The 20,882-nt window shown below is 41.8% G+C and overlaps 1 protein-coding gene across 1 annotated transcript; it reads right to left on the reverse strand.

Annotated features, from left to right (window-relative positions):
- Window positions 1-3,300: 3,300 nt before the first annotated feature.
- LOC131267695 (clotting factor B-like) lies at window positions 3,301-10,943 on the reverse strand. Its single transcript, XM_058270632.1, has 6 exons — window positions 10,894-10,943; window positions 8,399-8,688; window positions 8,019-8,321; window positions 4,022-4,106; window positions 3,657-3,958; window positions 3,301-3,590 (listed from the first exon to the last, which is right to left on the reverse strand). The coding sequence occupies exons 1-6, from the start codon at window positions 10,941-10,943 to the stop codon at window positions 3,301-3,303; spliced, it is 1,320 nt and encodes a 439-aa protein (XP_058126615.1).
- Window positions 10,944-20,882: the final 9,939 nt, after the last annotated feature.

Consider the following 20,882-nt stretch of genomic DNA (forward strand, 5'->3'; position numbering starts at 1 on the left):
CGTTGTGAAATGGCCGAATAGCTTCTGTAAAGCTATTTGTGGGCAACTTGTTGAAAACAACCTCTGCGTAGAGGGATCGATTGAACTTTTTTTTTTAAATTTCTACTTTCGTCGAGGTTTTTCTCTTATTAAACATGCGCACTCGACAAAATTTTATTAAATACACTGCTCACTTTAGGTCACATAAAGCACATGAATTCTGAACTATGTTTTTCTTGCATTTATCCCACGCGAACTTATGAGCTTTGTTTTTCGATAGCACCTCGATCGAGCTTCAGTTAAAATAAATCTTTTTCGTCGACAAATGCACTGGCGAAGATTTTCTCTGTTTGCTACTTATGTTTGCATTGCCGCCCACCACCGAAGAAAATCTCGACCCTTTAAACAACTACGATCAAAGTAGGTTGCTCGAAAATTTTCATAAACACTAAATTTTCGAAGGAACAAAATCTTTCCGATACACTGTTTAGCTCACCACAATCTGCTCTCGACGAGCAGTTGGTCACGATTGACACTTCATCTGTTATAATCTGTTAGTGCTACCTCGATTTCTGTTATTTTGGGCAATAGAAAAATCGAACCATGAGCTCGAGATCCGGGTAATCACCAAACAAAAAACGGAGCTTGGTATCTCTCACTTATCGTGTGCACCGATAACACGAGAAAATTACGCGAGTCTTAGAAATCCGTGCGCAATGGCGTCGGGATTTTGAACGGAAACGGAACCAAAGGAAAAGCGACACACTCAAGAAGAGAACTGCAATGAACTACCGGAGAACCGAACGCGTTGCGCGTCGCTTTGCGAATGAAGGACCTCCGGTCGTTCGAGTCACTGCGTTGCTGAGTTCTGTTGCGCATGCAGTGAGTGCCGGGCTCCCGTGCGCGTACAGCTTGGCGTTAGAGCAGGAACACAATAGATCATGTGGATGTTGATACGAAAAGGTAAGCGACATGTATTGCATGGTGTGAGAACGGGAAAACTATAGAGCTCTCCGTTTTACAGCGTCTAATATCGTTGTTCCGTTTCTTCTCGCCTGGCGCCTAGTGAGATGCACTGAATGCATTATTGTGATTTCACTTTGATTTCATTCTGCTATGTTTTTCCCAACATTTATCCCGTTACAATTTCTAAGGAAATTTTACTTATTTTTTAAATGGACCCCGAATTCTAAAAGCATCAATCGCAAACAAGTATTTAAACGTGTAATCGGCAATATTCAAATAGTCTACAACACGAAAAAATCGTTTTCGATCGAGTAAAACAAACGTACTACATGTGCACCAGATAGCTGTGGAGTTGAGCCGGTTAGTACTCGACTCAAAAGGGAGTTTATTAATGTTTTTCCTTATATTATTACAATTTGAATTCCCACTAGAAACAGCGATTTGTCCCATCTAGCCATTTATGTTTTTTTTATATTAACAAGTTACATGTTTTTCAATGTAAGTAAAAAGGTTAACTAATGATTACGTACAACGGTTGAAACACTGGAACGAATCGACCGCTTTGTAAGAGGGCTAGCGATTTTACTTGTGTCTTCATTCTTAGTAACCTTAATGAGATTATTCTAACCATACCAGTTTTGCTAGTAAAAAACGAAAGAACAATCAACTAAGTAAGAAAACTGGTTCAATAGGTATAGAGGCTCATAATCAGCCTCAGCACGTACTTCTATCCAATTAATCCGATGGAATCGTGCTGCCAATTTTCATGCATTTTGCCCAAACCCAAATGTTCGGTTTCTTTCATATGATATGTTTGAAAAATTCATTCGATCATTCGATGATTCATTCGATGGAAGTACTTCTTAGGACTTAGCTAGGAGCGTCTAAAAGGAGGTATAACGTATAGGTTTCGCAAGGAGTAAACATATCCTTGCTTGTTTTATTGGACATAGCAATGAAAGATAGAAATTTTATTAAAGGTTCAAATATGTTGTTAATTTGCACGATTTAAAATAAATTTGCAACTGCATAACTTGGTTGTGTATTATATCATTCTGTTATAATGATTTTTTTGAAGGCCTCGTCACATATGATGCCAAAAATCCTCCTAAGTATCTTCCTCTCGAACTTGGCTAAGGGGATTTCGTCAGATTTGGTCACAGTCCATGTCTCGGAGGCGTATGTGAGCACTGGTACTATGTATGTCCGGTATAGTCCCAGCTTCGACTGTCTTGACAGCTATCGTGAGTGGAAGAGTTTTCTCAGACTGTAATATGACCTGATCATCACTGGGAGCTGCTAAGTTATGAGTTGTGTAATTAGGTAGGGGTTTACGTTTTATATGTTATTTTGTGGTGTATAAAATAGGTTACTTTAGATAGTTAAGAGGAATAGGGATGATATTGGCGAGGTGAGTATTGTTCAACCAACGACTTTAGTGGTGTATCTTATATCACTTTGAGCGTTGGGGAAATTTGAGAAGGCAAATATTGCAAATGAATAGCAAGAATTACATGAAGGTTATGGAATTACTTTAAAAATATTTCACTCGCCTGTTTTGCCCTAAAAAGTTGACTATTCAGCAAAATAATGCGGCAGTCCGTACTGGTAAAGTAATGAAAGATTGTTTCAATTACAGTAAAGTCAATCTCTTAGGCTCGCCAGCTCCTTCATCGGCATAGGGCATGCTATATCTATATAAAATTCAATCTTAATAAACTAAGAAAATTAACCGTGACATACCCAGCGTGAAAAGATGCATTGTGCTGATGTTTCTATTTTTTGATATAGTTTTATGATTCATGTGATTATTATAGTGAACCTTCAAATTTAAACCGAGGAGTTAACGATGTTGGCCCCTGCGCAACTAAGTGGCAACTGATAAGCATTATCAGCTGAGTCAGGATGGAAGTTTCGGAAGAAATTATGCGACTAATAAGAAAAAGCTCTTACACCAACTTTGACACTTTCTTTAATGTATACCGGGGCTATGCCAAGCTTAAGATTGATTACAATGTATTGAGTGTGTAGAATAATTTCCTATTCCGAACGGTACAACATGTTACGACCTAAAAATCAATTTAATCCTCACGAAAATTTTAAAATCATTAAAAACACCACCGCGTCCACGATGAAACCAACAATCATAGCTTTATAGGTTGATAGAAAGACCTTACCGGTGATAAACACGATCACAAACTGAACCCCGCCTAGCGTGCATCTTATCAGCCCGACAGAGGCTACAACACATTTCGGGGAATTCCCTGCATGATGTTACTTTTCGTACAAGGCTGAACACCCAAGCGACTTGAACTTTGAACACCCAAGGGACTTGAACACTTAACATTGCGATAGTTAATCGGTCCCAATTTTCGCAAGGACCCAATCCATGTAGTGCGATATGCTCATCGCTGTACTCGTTCTATTGTAGTGAATTCCACATTTGGGGCCCGAAGTGACCACACCGACCACGTACATCTTCTTATCATATAGCCACACAAGAGGAGCACCGGAGTCACCATTGCACACATCATGCCCTGCTGTCACACCAAGCGTACACATAGTTTTTGAGTTCACAGAGTTTTCACATTCACTCCCAGCAATGACATTCAGCCTGACTGCTCTTCTAGTGTGGGATAGTACATCTGGGTTGAGAAAGGAAAATTTCATAACAAGAATTCCATCAATTTTAGCGCCTCTGGACGACTTACCGCCACCAATGTCACCCCAACCGAATGAAAGTAGACTAACACCAGTTCCATCGTCTGTTCTCGTCGTATTTAATGTCTGTTCGTCGTATGCAATGTTATGAGGCAGACAGATTGGTTCTATTGCGCGGGCAGTCGTGTTCAACGGTTGATCAAACCGAATGATAGCAATGTCATTATTCTTTTCATTGCTGATATACTCATCGTGGATGATAAACTCGCTTGGTTTCCGCAGCAGACACGTATCCTCCTGTAGGCATTTGTCCTTCTTTTGCAAATCATATATCCCAAAGTACATGGTGACCCTGGAAATGATCGATCGATATAATCGGCGCAGAAGCAGGACTTCTCTATCAATTCTAACTTACTCATCCTTTAGCTTATTGTCCAGACAGTGCGCTGCCGTCAGCACGTGACGATCAGTGATCACCGACCCCACGCACCGGTCGCTACCTTTAGATCCCAAGTCCAAGAACACCGACCATCTATGGACAAGTCCCCGGTCCTCCACTCCACCCCGAACCTGATAGGTGAGCTTAGGTAGCCCTCCACATGAAGAAGGGAGTACATCGGGCTTGACAGTCGTCGTTGGAGTAGGTGTTGGAAGGGGGAATGCCGGCGATGCACAACATACCTTAAACAATAACAAAACATCAAACCATGAGCAAGCACTACACGACTACGCAAGCTTCACTCGGATAAGAAAACACCAATACTAACCAACGAGTCTGTGTTGGCTGTTTCTATGGAGCTTTCGCAACATTTCAAGTGGGCCAACAATTTTTGATAATCCTTCGAATACATTGTACCGGTACTGTTCGCTAAAGCGTACATTTCAGGACATTCTTCTAACGGAACACAACGTCCTGAATGGGAGTTTATCGTCGAGCACGGTTCATTCCTTAAGCTCGTACATTGCGCACACACCATCGACAATACAAAAATACATGCAATTGGTGGACCAACGTGCATTGCTACGTAAATGAAACGATCTATGGTTAGACCTATTTCAAACACATTCGAACTCAGACTGAACTTTTTGTCGGAGCCGCTTTAGAACTTACCCGGTTTAATCAGTAACTTTGGCGCAAACCACAACCAGTACCACACACTGATTCACGCATTATCAAATAAACTGCGATTGGATGAATATTTCTGTGTGATCGACTCACTGAAACAAATACTAACACACAGCAAAACAATCCTTATAAAGTGCTTTGTTCATTAATGTACGGATTCTCTTCATAAGATTCTGTATGAAAGTGTATATTGGAAAATAAAGTTCAAACATAGAATAAATGCTGTTCTATGTGCGAATTATATTTTATGGAATCTTTTTCTATAAATCTTGGTTGTGAGAGAAAGAAACCCAGACTTCCACAACATGAGTACCACAATCACTTTCAAAATGGGCTTATCGTCGAGTATACGGCGAGTACAACTATAATTTGGGAAAACCCAGCCGATAAACGTATTTCTCATATGTTCGGGTTTGCAGTTCATTTTCAATACACTAAGGGGTTTGGAATTTAGCTTACAACGCTAAATTCAACAGCCATTATTGTCCATGTACATGTGCAGTGATACTCAGACTTTCAATGTATTATTCTCGAACAACAAACAAAATTTGGATCAAACTGCGAACGGCTCTCAAAATTAACCCTGATCGTGAAACCTTGTAAAAGTTTAGCTATTCGTTTTCGGATTCTGTCCGTTAATTTTTGAAGGTTATCTATTTTGATTTAGGTTGCATAACCAGCACGCGAAAAACATTCTTTTTGTATTTGTCAAGGAACTTTAGACTATTCCGCTTAAGCAATAGTTGGCAATAGTTTCCAATAGATATAAGCCTCCAATTTCCCCAGGGCCATGTTTTCCACGCCTAGAGCAATGGACTCGGTGCAGTGCAAACTTAAGCGACTCAGAATCGATCCGACAGCTGACTTATCTGACACCACTATCACCTAAAAACCCGTGAGCGGACTTGCGGCATGCACGCAATCCTAGAAGTGCGATATACTCGGTTTTTAAGGTTGCATTCCACACATGGCACCAGAACTTACCACACCGACCAAGTACATGCGTTTATTATACAGCCACACAAGAAGAGCGCCGGAGTTTCCATCCTGTCCATTTATCACACCAAGCGTATACGTAGCCTTGGAGTTGATAAAAGCCTCGCATTCGTCACGAACATCCCAGCTAATTGCTCAGATAATTAGTTGCCGTAAGGACGTGATGATCTGTGATCAACGAGCCTACGCAGCGGACTCGCCTACCAGTACCTAAGTCCAAGAACACCGACCATCTATGAACAAGTGTGTCCATAGAGCAGAGTTCAAATTTTCTTAGCAAACCAAGGCAAAGCTTTCAAAAATTATACGTGACATACCCAGCGTGAAAAGATACATTGTGCTGATGTTTCTTCGTGTTCTATGCGGGATTACTCGATACATTATTGTTGTTACTGTGAATACTATTGCGATAAACGGCAACTGAGAAGCATTATCTAATACGAGTATTGAGAAAACACTCTTACTCCAACATGGACGCTTGCTTTAAGCTATAGTAGGGCTATGCCATGCCTAAGATTGGTTTCACTGTATTGCTCGGGAAGAATAAGTTCCTGTACCAAGCGGTAAAACATTGTATGACCGAAAAATCAGCCAAATTTAACCTTTTGATATAGTCACACAAGATGAGCACCGGAGTCACATGCCATGCAGTAAATCTCCAGTTTGTAGACTACAGGCACCTTATATCTAGGGGTATTCGTGGGAGCCGCTTTAGAGTTCAGCCGATCCAAACAGTAAACTTGGGATAATGTAGCAAACGAGGCAACCTCATGCACGACTCACCATAAACTGATGCATTATCAGCCATGGATTGTCTATAAAACATCGACTAAATAAATATTAATGTTGAATCGACGCAATGAAATAAATGCCAACACTAACACACAAACAAAAACAACACGACCACCACAAAGTCCCTCGATGACCACTGGTGGAGCGATTCATCAATAGCACAGCCGAGAGCAAGAAGCATCGCTTCGAGGAGTCGGATGAACAACTGATGGAGCAGCTACCTCAATCGGGGGAATCACCGATCTATAACACACCGTCTTTCGGTCACAGAAACTCTCTTCGTGTCACATAAAAAAAAAGTTGATGATGTGCTCCCACTATATTTGGACGAAGTCACTAGTCCCATCAAACATCAGAGACAAAACAAAGCAGCTGGTAGTAATGGGTTGGTAGCGGAACTATTCAAGATAGGTTCGGTAGAGCTTGCCGTCAGTATTCACCAGCTAATTGTGAAAATTTGGGATCAGGAAAGGATACCGGAGGATTGGAAGCTGGGTGTCATTAACCTAGTGTACAAGAAGCTTGACAGAATGGATTCGAGCCATCACAGTCCTTAATGCTGCCTCTAACATCCTATCCCAAATTCTTTGCAAACCCACTCCCTTTGCTACAGATTTCATCGAAAGCTACCTAGCTGGGTTTGTTGGAGGCAAATTCACCACCGACCAGATTTACACTCTACGGCAGATCGTCCAGAAGTGCTGAGAGCACCAGATCCCGATCCACCACCTCTTCATTGACTTCAAGGCGGCCAACGATATCATAGACAGGAAGGAGTTATGGAAGAGCATACGCAGACCATGATCATAGCTTTCCCCAAAAAGCTTGTACGGCTGGAGGCCACAATGGAGGAGGTGCTGTGTGAGGTAAGGATTTCGAACATACTATCAGATCCGTTGGAATCTCACCGGGATCTGAGGCAAGGTGATGATTGGGTTGATGATTGATTAATGAAAGGTACCTGCTCGACGGTGGCTGCGGAGCAATGTATCAGTGGACGGCGACGATCTTGAGGTATTGTAGAAGTTTTGCTACCTCGGCACTGTCGTAACTTCGGATAACAACGTGAGTCGTGAAATCCGGAGGCGCATTGTTCAGCGAAATCGTGCCTACTATGGGCTACACAAACTCCTGAGGTCCAGATGGCTTCTCCTACGCAAGAACTGTGCCATATACCGCACGCTGATAAGACCGGTCGTTCTCTGTGGGAATGAATTCTGGACCCTGTTCACGGACCGAAGATCCAACGAGCCCTGCACGACTAAGAGGCAACTATAAAGTATTATCTGCTAAACCAGGATGGAAGCTTCGGAAGAAAAAATACGTGTAATGAGGTAAAAAATATTCGTTTTTCATGTGGTATGTTTTTATGGTGGGCAAATCTTTGTGCCTCCTTCAAATCGTCCACGATTGTTTTTTTTTCTTTTTTAATAGGAGTTTCCCGTTGACAAAATATTTTGAACACTGGAAACTGATTACTAATCGAGCTGAATTTTACTCAAAATCCAATCCGTGTATTGCTGCACATTGGTGGAAACGACCGGAAACTTATTGCTGATCGCTCCAACGCCATAGCTGATGACACCGATCAAGAACCACCTCCCGCCCTTATGGTACATCAGAGGACCGCCGGAATAACCCGCGTAGGCATCGTGCCCCGAAATAGTAACGGTACAGATATTGCGCTCCGAAACATCAGCTATATCGGGTTGTCTCGAGGGCATATTGCTGAAACGCTCCAGGCAGTCTTCGAGGGAAATACGTTGCAAAGTTACCCAGAGCTTTGTGGTGCTCAATACTCCTGTGAACAAAAACAAAAACATCGCAGACCAAAGGGTTAGTCGTAAATAGCTTAGTGTTTAGATTGATCTGACTTACCTTCTGCGTTGTATCCCCAGCCGAAACATCGGAGCGCGTGTCCGACGGACGCAACCTCGTCGTTAACAGGGTCCATCGGTACACAGATTGGTTGTGGCAAGCTCTTACTCCCAAAAGGAACGCTTTCGTTGAGGCGCAGCAGGGCTATGTCATGGACGAGACTAGTTTCACTGTAATTCTCGTGCACTACTACTTCCTGAACGAAACTAGGTTCCACGTTGGTCAGGAGTTTCCCAGATGAGTCCTTTGACACGTTATATGCATTTACGAAAAGCGTATATTCAGCCGGGCTGCGCCAGAGAACCGGGAGTAAAACGAGAGTTAGATTTTCTTTTCCCACAGCTCAGTGTTTCGGATGAACCTACTTCTGGTCTGGGGCGCAGTGAGCTGCAGTGAGGACGTACTCGTGTGTAATCAAGCTTCCAACACACCTAAACTTCTTTCGCTTGCCGATCGCAATAAATACTCCGAACGAGGTGGTTAACGAAGATGCCCCCTGGAAGTCGTTTCCATTATCTAAACGATTTTGAAGGCACAACCCGTCGGAATACGGGGATTTCTCGGGGCTTGGAGTATGGATTATTGCTGGTGGAGCAGTCGTGGTGGACACTAGGACAATCTCAGAATTTGCACAGCAGAATAGCTAAAGGGGAGAAAACTGGTGATTTTCTAAATAATATAAGTTGTTTGTGCAGCAGTAATCACATACCCCTGTTGAACAGGCATTGGAAGCACTTATTAATTCATTTATATCTCTCGGACTGAGAACGGAGGCATCTGTTAGTGACTTTATTCGCGGGCAGATTTTATCAATAACACAGCGACCAGCTGTTCCGAATGACGTTATGCACGATTGTTCTTGAGATGCACTGTTCGCCATTGCCATAAGCACAAACAAACACACCAACATACACATCCATTTATGTACAGCTGCGTGCAACATGTTGATAGTAATTGGATCTCAAGGATTATGGGCAATATAATTCCTTAGAATCCGCACTTCTACTGACCCTGTAAGGTTTATCGGGATAGGCAACCGGAAGGTATAATATTATACGTTGGTTTTGCACCGGCCACTCCGCCTTTGATCACTTAAAATCACATCATATACTAAACCCTTGCGCAGTGGAACTGAACCTTATGTTTACTCCTGTGTGTATGCTGACCGTGTTGAAGCCCTGTTTCAATTGGGTGTATGTTGTACACCCCACAGCTTTTGAGTGAGCGGTCGTGTCTTTGAATTACACGACCACAAACACATTCCCGGTAAGCACGTTTCTTATCAGCTCTACACGGTAGAGCAAAGTCGGATTTCAAGGAATTCCCTGCGTGCCGTACATTTATTTTCGGAAAACATTTGGGCTCAACGCTGTGGTAGTCAATCTGTCAGTGATGCTGAGAGTGTTATCAATTTAACGCATTGCATTGTGGTAAACATGAGCTATTCGTCGATCGACGAGTTCTACCACAAGCCAAATAAATGTAACGAGTCATCAGCATAGTTCCATGTAGTGTACCCATGTAGCAATAATCGATGAGCTGAACATTTAAACGAAGAGCTGAACGCCAAAGCATGGATTCGGAATTGGACTTGTTTGGCGAGCGACCGTGGGTAGTTTCGGATTGAGCTTCGGCAGGACAAGACCGGTCAGCGATTGTAGCGCCACATAAGCCCAAGAACATTTATCATCGGTAATCCATAGCAGCGCTTCCTTCGATCAAACACCACCAATCGTATCGCTTAATGATATAAATAAATAAAAAAAAAATAATAATAATAAATAAATAAATAAATAAATAAATAAATAAATAAATAAATGAATAAATAAATTAATTAATAAATTAATTAATTAATTAATTAATAAATTAATTAATTATTTAATAAACAAACAAATAAATAAAAAAATCAATAAATTAATTAATTAATTAATAAATACATAAATAAATAAGCTATTAGACGAGGACTTTATCTGTCATAGTCCATTCTTTATGTCATTCCTCTTACGAGGACATACCTTCCTCAAAATCGGAATCGGGCACGAAGTGGCGATTTATTTACTTTTTGCACTGTTGTTTGTAACAGATTTTGTTCATTACTCTAGGATGAACAATATGCTGCATTCAAACATGAAAATGATCAAATAACTGTAAAACCCATTTTGTGGAACTTTGAGTTATTACACGAGCGGGTATAATTTTTATGTCAAACGCCCTGCCACAGCCTACTTTGACAGTAAAAGTCTGGGCAAAGATGGCAGATAAAATCCTTGTCTAATAAGGGCATTTGAAGTGGATTTTTACTGCCTGGAAATTTGCAAGGATCTTGCTTGGAAATCGTGATCCGTCCGAGAGTCATTAATGCGTTGCATCATCGGTTTATGGCAGTGACTTGGGTGGAAGCACGCGCCATTGATTTTATTTTATTTTTTTCTTTTTGTTTTAGGTTTGATTAGTTCTTACGTTTTGGTCTAATCCTTATTACTTCATTGGCTTACATCCAATGTGGTCGCATACTTTTGCCATCTTGAACGTAGGGATCAATCATCTTTGATCTATTACCGCTCAGAAGTTCAACGACCGGCCGAAGGGATGTTGTTTAACATCATTCACTTCTCTGGAGACCCTTTGCAGAGGTGGCTTGAATGGAAGGTGGAAATTGAACCGGGGCGAAGTTTTGCTCACTAGAAGAAGATGTTTTATTCCATCGCCAAATCGTATCGCCGCCCTTTATTCCACGAAGAGATCTCCCTTTTTTCTCGATCTAACGCGGTGCCAGCATGTCCCGGTTGAATCTGGGTGCGATTGCCAACGTTGATCCTCCAAAACTCCGACATGGATCAGCCGGGGCGTGGGCATCCTCCAGCGAGGTGCCGATCTCACGAACGATGGTCTCGCTTTGATTGTATGAAAGTATGTGCGTGAGAGTGTGTGTTTGTGTCTGTGTGTGGCCTATCTGCTATGACCGATCGCACCCATTCGCCCGGGGGTGCACGTAAGGATGGTTCCGTTTGTTTGTTTATTTCGTTAGTACAACCCGATCCATCTTTCATCCCATCATCGGAGGTAAGATACGGGACCTACACTGGCGCTCCAGCTCGAAGTTGCAGCCTACATTAACCGATTATCGGAAACCACTCTTGTTGCACACTTGCTCGCCTCGCCTGAGTCCCAGGTCCGGGGTGCTGGAACCGATCATCGGATCTTATCCCTCGTTTTAATGTGACTTTGCAAAGTTCATCTTCCGAGGACAGGAACGGGTAACGCAATTCATTAAAGAAGAGGCAGAGCTGGGGAAATGGACACACATGGCTTCGATGGACCGATCATTGTAGTCGTGTATTACTTTGCAATATCCCACTTCCATCGGGTACAAGCCAGCATTGCCAGAGGATCTATTATGTCTATTGGAGATCTTATCTAGTCGTGGGTGCGCTCGTCGTCTTCGTGGACAAGTTTATTCGCATTCGTTTGCTTTAAATACTTTTTGGCACAAGTTGTTCTCACTTATCTTCAAGCAAATAATTTCTTTTGATTACTTCAAATACCATAAGTACCACAATAATTTTCACCAAAGATAGGAACCCTTCTCTCGAGCGATCAGACGGAGCACATTCAACGACGCGAATAAAATCCTCCAACAGCCGTTCTTTCTCGATGGCTAGGGCACCTGATTTGAAAGTTCCGACTCGATTGCCTCAGGCTGTGCCTATATTTCCTTTTTTTCCTTCATTTAAACCAATCTCAAAAAGTGGGTGGAGACTGCAGATATGCACGATCGAAACCCGATCGAGTAGTGTGGGCAAATAAAACTGGAAGACTCAACAGAAAAAAAACGAAACCCGATCGGTTGGTATAATCTTCCGATCGCTTGGATTTTCTTCAGGCTGCGCAGAAGGCAAAAAGCGAAAAGGTGAACTACAGACACGTGGAACTGTTGACAATTTGGGATATGTGGGTAACTAACATATTCGTAAAAAATTCACACTTATCTTTGTAAAAATGTAATAATATAAAAAACAACAAAATTATGTTTGAACGCTGCAGGTAAAATATGCAAATTTATGCTTTTCTCTGTGAAAGATAACGTTGTTGGTGTTTTTGAAACCATATCTTTACAGACATCGAACGAAAATAAGATAAACTGCACCCACAAAAAAATCAGATCTAATATAGTATCCAATATGTTGCTGGTGTAAGGGCACCTGCAAGAAAAGTCCGACCCAAAGGCCCGTGAACCGATTGCGTGCTACTAATCGGCGCCCTGCTTTTTGTTGTATTTGCGCAACTTTGTTGGCCGCACGTAAACTCGCACGAAGGCACTGCAGCGCATAGGAATGTCGCTTTTGCACGCACGGGAAGCTGTACAAAGCCCTACAGCATCGACCTGGTCGGCTCCCCGGATTTATGGTGGCTTTCGTACCCTCCTTCCGTACGCTAATTAAGCGCAAACAGCCATCAAATTATCCCCACCTGGTCTGGGCTGGGCTAGACTCGCTCGGTTCGTGGGCTAGGATGGATCGGTGAAACAGAAAAACTGATATGCAACCCAATCCAACAATCCTACCAAACGCGTATGCCCTCACACTCTCGCAGAGCAAGTACATGTGACCTGAATTTGAAACGGTAACCAAATTTTCTAACCGTTGTTACGCTACCGAAACACATCGACCGGATAATAATCCTTGGGATTTTCGGTGCTGCGCGTTAGGTAATGTTTAAACGACGTTGTCTAGACCACAAAAGAAAACTCCTCGCATAAAACTCCTACGTAAAAGAAACAAAGTGTTTTAAAGAGGGTCTTTGGATTGTTTGATTAGCGTATTATTTGAGTTGAAGTTGATTTTGGATTATATTTGACTTACTCTATTTTAAATCAACCGATTTGTATGACCGAGTATAACTAGATTTTCAAATTGTGTCACGAATCTGCGTTGATGTTTTCGTTGTTTACGATGCCATATTTTGTTTTTTTACCTGTCTCAATCTATCTAAACTTTCTATATTTATTGGTTTACACTGTTGTAGAATCTCCGAATTGTGCTATTGAATAATATTTTCCATGATTGTAAATTCATCCTTGATTCAAAAACGCTACGTCTATCATTTATTATTCCAGTCCATTTATTTCTTCACACAATAAATCTTAAATGGAACATGCAATATACAAGATGTCCTTATCTTTACTTGACATTGTTTAAACATTTTTAACATTCCAGCATAATACATCAACGATCATTAAATCTATATAATAACTTCTTGATGATAAATTTCTCTCTAACCCTTCGAATTGTTCCACTTCTTAAGTCATTAGCATCGGTATTTTTTTAAATCTCTCATCGAAAAAACACACATGGAGGACCTTAGAGGTGCATCCATAACCGAGAGGCTGGCGGGTAGCAACATTACCGAATACCATTAGCGTAAACGTTACCAATTTTTCCCGTGGAAAAGTACCCCCGAAAGTGAAACTCCCTTCACCACGCGCAGACTTCACACCGGGGCATTTCTCCGGCAAATGGTTCGTTGCCGACGCTGACGACATGTGCGAGACCCGGTGCAGTGCGCGGCGCAGTGGGTTCCGGAGCGGAAAATTATGCTGAATGTCTGTTCTCAAACAAAAACATACACAACATAAAACATCCCCAGTTGCGCAAGAGAACCTCCAGCGACACTTCCAACGACATCGCAGGAGCACGTTGGCCCCGAAAGTGAAATCGGCCACGCGACATTGCGTTACTCTCGCGATGTACCTACCTAGTAATTTCTAATAATAAAACGAGTAATGACACCGCCTTATAAACGTCCTAGCAGCAATTGGTTGGACAATTGGCACTATTAGTAGCAAACAAGATGGGATATATTTATCGAATTTGTTTGAATAAAGCTTTGCTAAGTTAAAACTCGTCTTCACCTTAATATTGAAATGAGTCATGGGGTCCGGCCTAATAAATATCATATCTTCAATCTTAACGCTTTCCCAGCAAAAATTTGCAATAAGGTATGGTATATGAAATGAAAGCGATATTTGAAAATATTTTCAAGAGCAAAAGATATATAGATACCACCACGATAAATAGTTGGAATAATATACAAAGTTGGAATAAAGTACAAATTTAATGAAAGTTCGCCATCCAGGAGTTAAACAAAACAAAAAGAGAAATTAATGTGAATGATTTTCAATTCCTCACAATAATAAAATATGTTACTGTAATTCGTGAAAGGAGCAACCCTTTAGAAAATATATAAAAGCCAATAAGCATTGGAACGCAAATTTCCTCACGATTTAATCGACTCTTACTGAATCAAAACCACCTCCTGGGGCGTACAAAATGGATGGTTTCGATGAAAAACATCGGATCCGTTGAAGCTAGCATCCAACAAACCAATTAAATACAAGAAAAACCATGCTTGGGAAGCATTCCAATTATGAATTAAATTAATTGTCGAAGAATAAGCCCCGTCTTTCTAGCCGGGCCTGTTGGAATGAAGTTTTGGTGTATCCCGTAGCGCCAACAGAAGGAATTTACCCAAGGAACTGACGTGCGATAACGATGTTCCAATCGAAATCACCAAATTGATGCCATTGAGTGAAGGAATACATCGAGCTGCTCAGCAGACGGGAAGACGCCGTGTTCTTCGGAACCTCGGAGGAGGTCCTTTAACAAATGGAACGTTAAAAAAGGACATTTACACGGTCCTGCATGCCGAGCAGTTCTCACGGATCAAAGCGAATGCAAAAGACTGTCTTCGCGGCTCACTCCGTGCCATTCGACAATCGCGTCCTGGCGAGGACTCCAGCCGCGACAATCGCGAACTCTCCGTGGCATCACTCTTTCAAGTTGTATCCGTGGACCGGTCACGACTGCGTCACGAAACGTCAAACGATGTCCTTGGCGAAGGGAAACTTGGGAAGTAGAAGTTCCCCAGCCCGAGCGGACGTGAACAAGCCCTCGTCCCTCGGTGGGAATTCGATATATTAATTTTGCGTGTGAGTATCGAAGGCCAAAGACCACACCGAGCGCACGTAAACAGGGCTGGACGCCGTACGGAAAGGACAAAAAAAAGTTACGCTCGATGTGAACCGGCAAACGTAAACATAACCTCAACTGCATTGCATCGATTGATCGAAAGCATATCGTTCGATATCGTGAGCAAAACTGAGCGAACAGAAAACGAGGACCTCCCCGGTGCGTGAACGTCTTCCTGTGAAAGAAAAGGGGGAAAATGCGAAAACGCACCAGATCCGTACGGTTATTCTGGAGCGCAACCAAGGACGACGGGAAATCGATCGAATCTTGAAACGTTTCCCCTCGGACGGAAGCAAGTACGGATCCGCCGTCGGACTGCATCGGATGCACAGCAGGAGCCAGAGGGCTCATGAACTGGAACAAACTTAAGGCGGTTGCGTCACTTCCCATTCGGTGAGGGTCTGAAAAGGAAGCAGAATAAGCCAAACCCGCGTTGATGCTCGAGCTGGATCGATCGGTGCGCTGCTCTCCGTTCGCTACAGGACAGTGCGGGAAATCGATGGCACCGGACTCCCGGACCGACGTAAGACCGATTTCCCCCGGTGGACGGGAAAAGCAAAAGCAAAACCCCCGGTCACACACACACACGGGGACAATAGAATTTATTTTGCCCAAATGTCAACCGGGGCGATACGTCAAAGTCCTCAAGAAGTGAAACTTGAGAATCAACCCGAGTCATCGAGGACTTGGTGGTTAGATAAGCTTTAGAACTAGAACTCTCGACCTCGAACGCAAGGATCCTTGTTCGGGATCAAACCACCGCCAAGTGACCTTTCTCAGTTTTCATTTCTTCGGCGCATAGGTTGGTGCCTTGTTGGTGGGCAAAATTTTTGCGGTTAATGTTTGGGGTCCCGCATGTCGAACTTGAAGACATGAGTTTAATGGTCATACAAAGGAAGTACTGCCAGGGGATGGAAAAGATGAGGATGAGATGAGGAAACGATTTACTAGAAATCAACAAGAAGGGAATAGTAGGGATTTATTGGATTTTAATTTTTTCCCATTTAATTTCTAAACATGTTACAGTCATCTCCTTCAAGGAGTGAAAGGAACTTGAAATTTGCCTTTAATGCGATATAATTTGTTTCATTGGTAAGTCAAGTGGTGGTAAAAAAATGAACTATCGAAATTTTGCGCAATCATATTCCATAGACCGGATCCTTTGTGTACCGGGTGCCCATGTATTGATGGTATTGATTAACCATTTTCACATCAACGGAAAGATTTATCACAACACGTATTTGTTACTTATTTAAACTCTACGCCTCTTCAATATAATTTTTGTTACCTTTTCTTGATGTTCTACAACAAAAGTACGATAATTTTGAAATACATCCAGTACATATGTTTCGGGGTACATCCATCTATAGTTCTCTAATTTTTAATAATCTTCGCTGTCAGCATTCCTCGACGACTAATGAAGGCGTTCGTTGTCCATGTTTGACTTCTATCATAATCGCCGTTCCATCCCTTAATTAATTGACGTAATCACGTAACAACTCTACATTCTTGTTCGAATTCCACCTAGCTCTGAAAAAGATGTACAACTAGAAATCTAACACTAGTAACCGTTTCACCAGCGTTTTTCGTTCTATTTCTGGTGGTGGAATTGATGGCAGACATCTTGACTGGGACTTGCACTAATTGCAAAATTCTTCTTGCAAGCAGGCCTCCCAGCTTGGGAAAAAATGAAGCTCGCTCGAAACGCCGCCCGTCTTCAGATCCATATTGAGCGTATCACGGAACGGTGTCGACCTAAATTCTCCGAATGGGAAGTTGGAAGTATAAGGCTAGCAAAAATAAATAAATCCAACTCCGAAGAAATTACCACCCGGTAAGTGTTGCACTTGGTCTCGCCATCATCATCATCATCATCAGTGTGGTCATCTTCGATCTTTCCCGTCGGAAACGGAACCGGGTGGACAATTCGAATTCCGATCACGCCGCTTGATCGGCATTATTGACCGCGCGTTTAAGAGAAAGGGGTTCAGGAGGGTGGGAGTCTGGAAGGTAGCCACGACCATGGACACACCTCATTCGGTCCAGGGCCGATCCTTCCGTAGATGGACGACTCATCAGGAAGGGGGATTTATATTTTTTTCCCTGCACTTTGTCTGACCGCCAGGATGGTGATTAATCGTCGGTGAACGAAATTCCTGTGCGCTTCGACATCCAAAGCAACCGATCGATGATTAACGCCGCCCGATCGGGGCTTAATTCCTCTTTGCTATGTTGGATTAACACATGGTGGGGTGAGTGGAAAGGGATTGGTGAAAGCAGAATCAACAGAAACCATTGGACGTCTGGAGCGTGCCGGTATTTTTGCTTCGTTATAAATTAATTTAGCAAATATCGTTAATTGGGTGTGGAATAGTTAAGCACAGTGTAGAAACGCTCAATATACTGTGAAAGTGTGTGATTTAGACGGCCAGTCAGATTGTCTAGCAAACTCTTTGAAGAGATTTATGAGATGACTATTAATGTTTGTGAAGGCTTTATCGATATCAAGCTAACAAAATTGTGATTTGAATGAAATTATATTTTTGTGAATAGTTAGTTAAATATTACCAGCGTAAATTAAGTTTTTATCTTAAACACTTGAAAACCCATTTTATTCATCTGGAAAACTCTGCAGACTAAAATATTGTTGATTTTTTCATCACTTTCCATTACAATATCAAACATATTGAGCTTTGATATCAAAGCTGTGCTCAAGAATGAGCTTAGTAAAACCAATTATATTTTTTGTAAAAACTTCTCACTTGAAGTATAACAATAGTTGTAAACTTGTAGTAATTTTATTCCAACAGAAACATTTATCGAAATGTTGGTGTGGAAAGTACTTTTACAATAAAAAATAATAAAACATTAATTTAAATAATAACATGTTGAATATTATAAAACAAAATAATAGACTTCAAATGGTCTTATTGCTGAACTTGCACAAATAAAAAGCTTAATCTGAATAATGATATGACACAAATAATGAATTTAAAATGCAATAATCGTGTATGTATTAAAATTGCTTACAGTAACAATCAACAGGTTTGTACAACTAATCTTCCATGAACTCAAAATTAATAGTTTAAATTAAAAACAGACAGAAGTTATTTTAAATTCTGACTCTATCAACCAAACGTGATACGAAAATTATTTTAATTTAGCAGACTTGGAAAGAGAGAAGGTTCCTTAAAAGAGTATAACTTTCAACAAAATAATCTAAATCATCTCGTAAACAATGTATGCATAAACATCATACAACAATTATATCACTGATAAAACAAAAACTAACTACAAACTCGTGAACAACAAAATAGATGGTTTTATAAATCTTTAAACCAACATTTTCAAAAGATGTGCATTTCCTGCCGCCGTTCGTTAAGTTCTTGCAGACCACAGCCGGAGTAAAGATTACTGCCAGAAGATAGCGCTAAAGTAAATTGTTCATCTTGAGCTGGACCTATCGTTGGATTGACCAAGGACCACCGAGTGCGTGGGTGGCGTGGAGTTCGTTTGATCGCATCCCTTCGAGCCTCAACCAGGCTCACCAATCGGACTGCCCTAACGGAATCGATTACGCTATCTATCCATGGGGAAGGCAAAAAGACCCAACCCAAACCATGCACTTGAAAAACACCAGCCCGTTCTTTCCTGAGTCGGGCGGACGCTCGATTATCACCGTCAGTGCATCGGATATAAAATAATTACTTTGTTTACTCGAGCCCATCGAACCCGTGGCCCACGTCGCCCACTAAACGACTCTATCTCGGTCGACCGGTCTGCCGGGGTCGAGTTTTGGCTGGAAATCAATCGCTCATCGAACTCATCCGTCCGGTCCGGAACATGGTATGCTCGATATTCAACCGACATTTGAGAAGCCGCAGGAGAAGAACGCCGTCTCCGCCGAGAAACGCCCCGTTTGCAATGCAGAGTGGGTTGGTTTTGCAGCGCATCGGTTCTGAACCCTTGACTAGCTTTGCGCAAACCAAATCACTTTAAGACCGAAAACACATTTTACATTTTGTTTCTCGAGAGTGAAAATAATTCGCTGTGCATAAATACTACAGCACTGATGTTCAAAAACAGACACTTTTCTTAAGGGTTCATCCTATAGTTAATTGATTCGTCATTGAAGGGTTATAATACACCAACGATAACGAAGATGAGCACGCGCATTACCATGGCTCACCATAAACCAAGGGCTACCCTCTACCTCAACTTGTCCACACTTTCCTATCAACCCGGTGGTCGTCCTGGCCTACGCCTGGCGCCTGATGCCGGAAGATGGCGATAAGAAAGACGCCAGCAAATCGCCTCTCGACCCGCAGGAGAGGAAAAGAAATGGTCGAAAAAATCCTTCCTCACCATCCAGCCATAGCGCACCGGTAAAAAAACCGCTGGAGGAAAGATGAGCAGAAATTAATCTAGATAAATTACTTATAGCACTGCGAGGGAAAGCACAAGTTACCGAAACTTCCTCCCCGCGGCGAGAAAAGATATAAGCGTTGGTAGATGCAGCTAAAATTTAATAAAATCTGCCATCGAAAGTAAGAAAGAATGTTGTCGCACTGTATGCATTTTTTGCACATGACGAAACTCAAGGTTTTTGTGTCGCTCTGAATTATCGACTCACGGTAATGGAAATGAAAGGAAAAGAGAAAGTCTTCATTATACTGACCATAGCTATACATACATTTAATCCTGACTTTTCACAGGTCGTATTTCGAGGATGTGTTGTTTGAAAATGATAAAATAAGCACCACTGTCCTGCTTCAAAGTTCTACGATTTATACATTACGAAAAACTAAACATTTTCTCAGGAGGTAAAAATTTCGACAGGCATGTGATTTATTCGTATGTTCATATTATCATTTCTTCCGTACGTATAGCTGTGATGTCATAAAAATGTAAACTGCGGAAACATTTGTAAAAATAGTGTGTCAATTTATTAGCAGGAGGGAATCAAATTCCACAAAAGTTTATCAAACTTATCGTTGAAATTTTTTGTAAGGTCCGAAACTGCGTCATTGTAAATCAAACTCATCATTTTGCTAGTTGTTCAACGTTTCAGAACGGTACAAAAAAAAATTGACAGTGGAATAAAAATGAAGTCAAAGGAAATCCAACTCAATAATTTATCTCCCGTCACGACGCTCAAAGGAAGAAAATCCTCAATAAATCTCACCCAAAGGCCCCTTCATAGCAAGCCAGCAAATGGGACGGTTGCGAAGAGGTAGCACGTGAAAGGAAGCGATCGATGCATCTCATCATCATCGAAGATCGGAATCGCTTTGAATCCGTGAAATTTGAATCGTCCTGCTGGTTGCATGTCGTAAACTGTCAAAGCGACTACCGGACGGTCAAGAAACAGTTCTCGCTCCCTGTTAACGTCCTTTTGTTTTATTATTCCTGCGGTTGGCAAAAGAGTCCCCCCAAAAATCAAAGCCTTCCGAATA

The sequence above is a fragment of the Anopheles coustani genome, chromosome 3, assembly GCF_943734705.1.
Source record: "Anopheles coustani chromosome 3, idAnoCousDA_361_x.2, whole genome shotgun sequence".
Taxonomy (NCBI): Eukaryota; Metazoa; Arthropoda; class Insecta; order Diptera; family Culicidae; genus Anopheles; species Anopheles coustani.

Coding starts and splice junctions, on each gene's coding strand:
- LOC131267695 (XM_058270632.1), bottom strand. CDS start 10,943: ATGATTGATCCCTACGTTCAAGATGGCAAAAGTATGCGACCACATTGG. Junction 3,959..4,021: donor GACAATAAGCTAAAGGATGA/GTAAGTTAGAAT, acceptor GATCATTTCCAG/GGTCACCATGTACTTTGGGA. Junction 3,591..3,656: donor TTGGGGTGACATTGGTGGCG/GTAAGTCGTCCA, acceptor TTCTCAACCCAG/ATGTACTATCCCACACTAGA.